This window comes from Procambarus clarkii, chromosome 89, assembly GCF_040958095.1.
Source record: "Procambarus clarkii isolate CNS0578487 chromosome 89, FALCON_Pclarkii_2.0, whole genome shotgun sequence".
NCBI lineage: Eukaryota > Metazoa > Arthropoda > Malacostraca > Decapoda > Cambaridae > Procambarus > Procambarus clarkii.
Genome location: NC_091238.1, coordinates 20,932,044 through 20,939,187, shown reverse-complemented (window position 1 = coordinate 20,939,187; position 7,144 = coordinate 20,932,044). Strand labels below are relative to the sequence as shown.

At 46.9% G+C, this 7,144-nt stretch overlaps 1 protein-coding gene across 1 annotated transcript; it reads left to right on the top strand.

Annotated features, from left to right (window-relative positions):
• Window positions 1-3,011: 3,011 nt before the first annotated feature.
• On the top strand, window positions 3,012-6,038 carry LOC138359231 (golgin subfamily A member 6-like protein 2). Its single transcript, XM_069318224.1, has 2 exons — window positions 3,012-3,492; window positions 5,827-6,038. The coding sequence occupies exons 1-2, from the start codon at window positions 3,012-3,014 to the stop codon at window positions 6,036-6,038; spliced, it is 693 nt and encodes a 230-aa protein (XP_069174325.1).
• The last annotated feature ends 1,106 nt before the right edge of the window (window positions 6,039-7,144 follow it).

The following is a 7,144-nucleotide window of genomic DNA, read 5'->3' as shown; positions in this document are numbered from 1 at the left end:
GGTGGTGGTGGTGGCGGCGGCGGCTGGTGGTGGTGGGTGGTGGCGGTGGGTGGCGGTGGTGGGTGGCGGTGGCTGGTGGCGGGTGGCGGCTGGTGGTGGGTGGTGGCGGCGGGTGGTGAGTGGCGGTGGTGGGTGGCGGTGGCTGGTGGCGGGTGGCGGCTGGTGGTGGGTGGTGGCGGCTGGTGGTGGGTGGTGGCAGGTGGCGGCTGGTGGTGGGTGGTGGCGGGTGGCGGCTGGTGGCGGCCAGCTGGGACACACCCTTCACCACTGAAGGTCTGAGCACAACTAACCATGTCTCTCTCACCACCAGAACAGTGTTGCCAGCTCGCGCTCTCAAAATGTTTCCTTCAAAGATTGTATATTATCTTTGAACAACAAGTTTGATTATCAAGGAAATAATGCATATATTATTGTCACATTAATACTGTGCAATATCTTATTACATTCCTGCTAAATAATTATAATTTGAAACAGGACAAAAAATCCAACATATATATAAAAACCAACATTAGAGATCACGAGGCCTAGGCCTCGCCTGTGACCACACATCCTGCCTCCCTGGCCTGCTACCCTCTCACACCTCACACTCTTAACTCACTCTCACTCTCAATCACTCTTATGCACTATTACTCACTCTTACACACTATTACTCACTCTTACTCTCAATCACTCTTACGCACTATTACTCACTCTTACTCTCAGTCATCCTTACTCACTCTCATACTCACTCTTACTCTGTCACTCTTACTCTCTGTCACTCTTACTCTCTGTCACTCTTACTCTCTGTCACTCTTACTCTCTGTCACTCTTACTCTCTGTCACTCTTACTCTCTGTCACTCTTACTCTCTGTCACTCTTACTCACTCTCAGTCACCCTTACCCATTCATACTCACTCTCTCACTCTTACTCTCATACTCTTACTCTCAATTACTCTTACTCTCAATCACTCTTACTCCCAATCACTCCTACTCCCAATCACTCCTACTCTCAATCACTCCTACTCTCATTCTTACTCTCACTCTTACTCTTACTCCCAATCACTCTTACTCCCAATCACTCTTACTCCCAATCACTCTTACTCTCAATCACTCTTACTCTCATTCTTACTCTTACTCACTCTTACTCTCAATCACTCTTATTCTCATTCTTACTCCTACTCTCACTCTAACTCCTACTCCCAATCACTCTTACTCCCAATCACTCTTACTCTCAATCATTCTTACTCTCAATCACTCTTACTCTCACTACCTCTCAATCACTCTTACTCATATTCACCCTTACTCATTCTGTCACCCTTACTCACTCTGTCACTCTTACTTATACTCACTCTTACTCACACTTACACACTCTCTGGCGCTCTCACTCACCTTCAGTCACTCTTACCCACTCTCGCTCACTCTTACTCACTCTAGTTAATAAGAACACGCCAATATAAGACAACAAAACGTTTTCAGATTCTTTCTCACCACTTTCCAGCAACTTTTATAATTTATATAAATTATCTTAGGGAATAATACATAAATTATATATTTAAACATGATATTAGTGTTTATTGGAATGCATAAGGAGTCAATTTGTGTTAAAAAGAGCGATTTTTAGAAAATTTGGAAAACTACTTTTTTCTGTTCATATTATAACTAAATGGATTTTAAAGGTTTCACTCAGCCAATATATATCATTCACAATTTATTAATGAATTTTACAAAAAAACATCATAAATTTCATATTTAAACATGTAAAAACTATTTGTTTTACATTTGGAAGAAAATAATTGTAGAAAAACAATTTATAATTAAACCTTTGTGTTTGGATTTTTTGAGTAAAAGTTTCTCAAAGGCTCTCCTGCACCATTCTCAATGCAAATCATTCCCACACCTATGGGAAGAGATAGGCGAACGTTGTGTAGATGATTTGTGTTTGCTGGGTATCCGTTCCCAAGCCAGTAGTGGCTATCAAGGGATGTGATCCGTGACGCAAGTAACTTAAAGGGAGTAGGGAAAGAAAGTTAAGAACTTGATATTATAATTATCACCATCACCAATTAAATATATAAAATCAAAAAGTGCACAGGGGGAGGGGTATTAACACTATACAAGGGGATTATTCACAATATAGTCTTCTGCTGAAGACTCTGGATCCAGAAGCTAGGTGCTGAGTCCTCGGTGCTTTCTTCGTGGCCTCACAACGTGTCTTCTGAGAATGCCGAGCCTACCCTGGCCACAGGTCAGCCAAAACACAGGTCCACTGGGGGCACCGCCGTGGAGGCCGTCAACCACAAATCCAGCCGGTCTGCTGGCAGGTTCCGGACCCGCAACGCTGGTCAGGCCACTCCACGGACGATATTAGGGTAAACGCCCTAGACAGGAGTCTCGTGTGATATCACCAATCACCCTCCTGTCCTCAATACCCCAGTGGATAATCGTCTCCAACAGTCGGTCCCGGGTAATCCTTTTACTGCCACTCCACTGGCAGGCTAACACACCACAGTGTTCTTCCGGGGGGACGACTTCACAACGGCTGCAACAAGGTACAAGGTATGGAGACTGGCTGCCTCGGGTAGACTGACTCAACTTCCATCACAGCAGTCCCAGGTCGACTCTGGAAGCAGACACGTCATCAATAACAGGGACACTAAAACACCTCACTTACAGGCTCAGACACAAACGCCCGACATATCCACTCCATAGATGGCGTTGTAGTCTGAGCACCACCTCACCAGAGGTCAGTGGCGGCGGTGTAGAGTGCTGAACGGGACTGGAAACTGGCCCTCGTAGCTGGTACACGGCGTCCTCACCAGGTGTCGTCGTCCTTTTGGAGGGGGTATCGGGAGCTGACCCACAGATGGCGCGGTCGTCACTGCTCTCTGTGTTCGGACGCTGGATCCGGGTTCGTAACAGTGACGCCATGGCTGGTGATGACTCATAGCTGGTGATGAATCCAAGGCTGGTGATGACTCATAGCTGGTGATGAATCCAAGGCTGGTGATGATGTTATTGCTGGTGGTGACATCATGGCTGGTGGTGACATTATGGCTGGTGGTGACGCCATGGCTGGTGGTGACATCATGGCTGGTGGTGACATTATGGCTGGTGGTGACGCCATGGCTGGTGGTGACATCATGGCTGGTCGTGATGTTATGGTTGGTGGTGACGCCATGGCTGGTTTTGAGACCACAGCTGGTCGTGACGCCATGGCTGGTGGTGACATTAAGGCTGGTGGTGATGCAATGGCTGGTGGTGACGATGCAATGGCTGGTGGTGACGCCATGGCTGGTGGTGACGCCATGGCTGGTGGTGACGCCATAATTGGGGATTATGCCATGGCTGGGGATGACTCCATGGCTGGTGATGACGCCATGGCTGGTAGTGACGCAATGGTTGGGGATGACGCCATGGCTGGTGATAACGCAAAGGATGGTGGTGACACCATGGCTGGTGGTGGTGACGCCATGGCTGATGGTGACGCCATGGCTTGTGGTGACTCCAAGGCTGGTAGTGATGATAATGATGATAGATATATACAAGAGTTGTTACATTCTTGTACAGCCACTAGTACGCGTAGCGTTTCAGGCACGTCCCTGGAATACGTCCCTCACGAAGAATCATTTTTAAAACCAAGTACCCATTTTACTGTTGAGTTAAACAGAGTCTACAATAAGGATTTGCGCCCAGTAAATCCTCCCCAGCCAGGATACGAACCATGGCAAAGCGCTCGCGGAACGCCAGGAGAGTGTCTTACCACTACACCACGGAGACTGGTGTGACGATGCTATAGCTGGTGGTGACTCCATGGCTGGTGGTGACGCTATGGCTGAATGTGAATCCATGGATCCTGGTGACGACATGGCTGGTGGTGACGACATGGCTGGTGATGAGGCCATAGCGGGTGGAGAGGCCATGGCTGGTGGTGACGAATCTCCTCTCAACTCCTTATATTAACATTTACTAATAACACTAACACGTCGAATTAAAATCGTTGGTGTATCAGGCATGATATGCTAAATCAGGCATGATTTAGATAGAAATTACCCAGCCATCATGACGCCAAGCGTCGATAGCAGACTGAAACATGAAGTCTTCCACGAATGTTAGAGATTTATAGAGTTCAGTTAATTGTCCTTTCTTTCTAAAATTATTGTTCATTATGAAAGAAGTATTCATTTCGCGAATTGTGCGAATACCTCTTCTCGCAATTGCCTTGCGAGAAGAGATATTATTATTCAACATATTTACTCGTGACGATAGCTTAAATCGTACTCCTTTATTTCCCTCAATACTTACTAGTAAACCAAATTGGTTTAAGATCGAGATCGCTATGAGCGTCTCTGCGCATGCGTGTTCGGGCCTCAGGGTATGCAACCCGTTCTCGCACTTTCTTACAGTCAATATTGACTTATTAAATACGTGCATATGTGACATACTAAACATACTAGTTTACCTTGAAAAGCTTCATAGGAAACACCGACCTTACCTAACCTTCTTAGTATGTTAAGATAAGCATCTTATTGCTTCGTAATTATAATTATTACTTAACCTATACCTATAATAGGTTAAGTAATAACTGTAATTACGAAGCAATAAGATGCTTATCTTAACATACTAAGTAGGTTAGGTAAGGTCGGTGTTTTCTATGAAGCTTTTCAAGGTAAACTAGTATGTCACATATGCACGTATTTAATAAGTCAATATTCACTATACGAAAGTGCGAGAACGGGTTGGGGTATGAGGGAGGTGACTTTTCTGCACACGGCTCCGCCACGAGTACACACACATTTACAAGCGCCAGCCATTGCAGATATAATACGTGGTCGTACAGTGCTTCTTACTGTATATTCTCGTTTCTGAGAAGATAATTGCGTACCCGAATTTGACCTTCAACAGCAGTGAACGTCAGGGACTAATTGACGTGATATCGGCGACTGTAAATGTGCCAACAAGCCTACGTTATGTATATTTTATATGTAGTGCACTATCTCATAAATTATTACTGTAGGTAGCTCGTCGTTATGTCATTTACCGACCAAAACACTCATGTTCGTTTCTTTTCACGTTATTCTCAAGTTTTAATGAATAGTGGAATAAATCTCTAGCCCAGTCAAATTCTATAACATTTTTGTGATTACAGCGTGTTGGTGAGGACAAGCAGAGCAATTCTTCCTCTACACACGATATTCCCTACTTGTGTATCATCCATTATTTGGGCAATGTGATCACGTCTACGAGTATTCGAACAGTGAAACGGGTTTAGTGAAGTCTTCTTACAACTAAGCCTTACTGTCTCTCTTTCGTAGATTTCTTTGACTGATGCTAATATTATTTCTATTATGTATTTACATTTCTTATACATATAATATTATAAGAGAAATTACATAAATCTAATATTTTGTTTCTCAGTGTATAGTAATGTTTCATATATAATTTCCTATGATTTGACAACTTATTTCATTGGCTTAATAATCTTACTATATTATCATCACATTGAATCTACATTTAATTTCTGATTCTATAATCTGTATTGATGTAATTAACCAACTGGTGACGAACCAGCACCAGTCATTATCCTAGATATATGTTATTTCTAGTAATACCCCCCAGTGTTGAAGTTTGAGGATTTAAACTCTAAATTAATTATTATTACAGTCCATTCATGCTCTTCAAATAGTTACCAAATAATCTAACATCCATAGGCACTGGTACCACAGTGTCAGTCTTATAATCCATTTATTTGTTTTCCCTATTTTCTCAAAAGTGGGTGGTCCTTCGAGTATTTCGATTAAGCTTAATTAAATATTAATAGAGTTGAGTTAAATTCCCATTCCACAACAGTTGGTGGTGACGTCATGGCCGGTGGTGACGCCATTGCTGGTGGTGACACCTTGTCTGGTGATGACGTCACGGCTGGTGGCAGCGCTGTGGCTGGCGACAATTCCATGGCTGGTGGTGATGCCAGTTCTGATATTGACTCCATGGCTGGTGGTGAAGCTATGTCTGTTGGTGTCGCCGTGTCTGGGGATGACATTATGGCTGGCTGGTGGTAACGACATGGCTGATGATGATGCCATGGCTGGTAGTGAGGCCATGGCTGGTGGTGACGCCATGTCTGGTGATGATGACATGGCTGATGGTGACGACATGGATGGTGATGACGCCATGGCCGGTCGTGATGCCATTACTGGTGGTAATTCAATGGCTGGTGGTGACGCCATGGCTGGTGGTGACGCCAAGGCTGGTGGTGACGCTATGGCTGGTGGTGATGCAATGGCTGGTGGTGACGCCATGGCTGGTGGTGACGCCATGGCTGGTGGTGACGCCATGGCTGGTGGTGACGCCATGGCTGGTGGTGACACCATGGCTGGTGGTGACGCCATGGCTGGTGGTGACACCATGGCTGGTGGTGACGCCATGGCTGGTGGTGACGCCATGGCTGGTGGTGACGCCATGGCTGGTGGTGATGCCATGGCTGGTGGTGACGCCATGGCTGGTGGTGACACCATGGCTGGTGGTGACACCATGGCTGGTGGTGACACCATGGCTGGTGGAGACGCCATGGCTGGTGGTGACACCATGGCTGGTGGTGACACCATGGCTGGTGGTGACACCATGGCTGGTGGTGATGCCATGGCTGGTGGTGACGCCATGGCTGGTGGTGACGCCATGGCTGGTGGTGACACCATGGCTGGTGGTGACGCCATGGCTGGTGGTGACGCCATGGCTGGTAGTGATGCCATGGCTGGTGGTGACGCCATGGCTGGTGGTGACGCCATGGCTGGTGGTGATGCAATGGATGGTGGTGATGCAATGGATGGTGGTGATGCAATGGATGGTGGTGACAGCATGGCTGGTGGTGACGCCATGGCTGGTGGTGACGCAATGGCTGGTGGTGACGCCATGGCTGGTGGTGATGCCATGGCTGGTGGTGACGCCATGGCTGGTGGTGACGCCATGGCTGGTGGTGACACCATGGCTGGTGGTGACGCCATGGCTGGTGGTGACGACATGGCTGGTGGTGACGCCATGGCTGGTGGTGACGCCATGGCTGGTGGTGACGCCATGGCTGGTGGTGACGCCATGGCTGGTGGTGACGCCATGGCTGGTGGTGATGCAATGTCTGGTGGTGACGCCATGGCTGGTGGTGACGCCATGG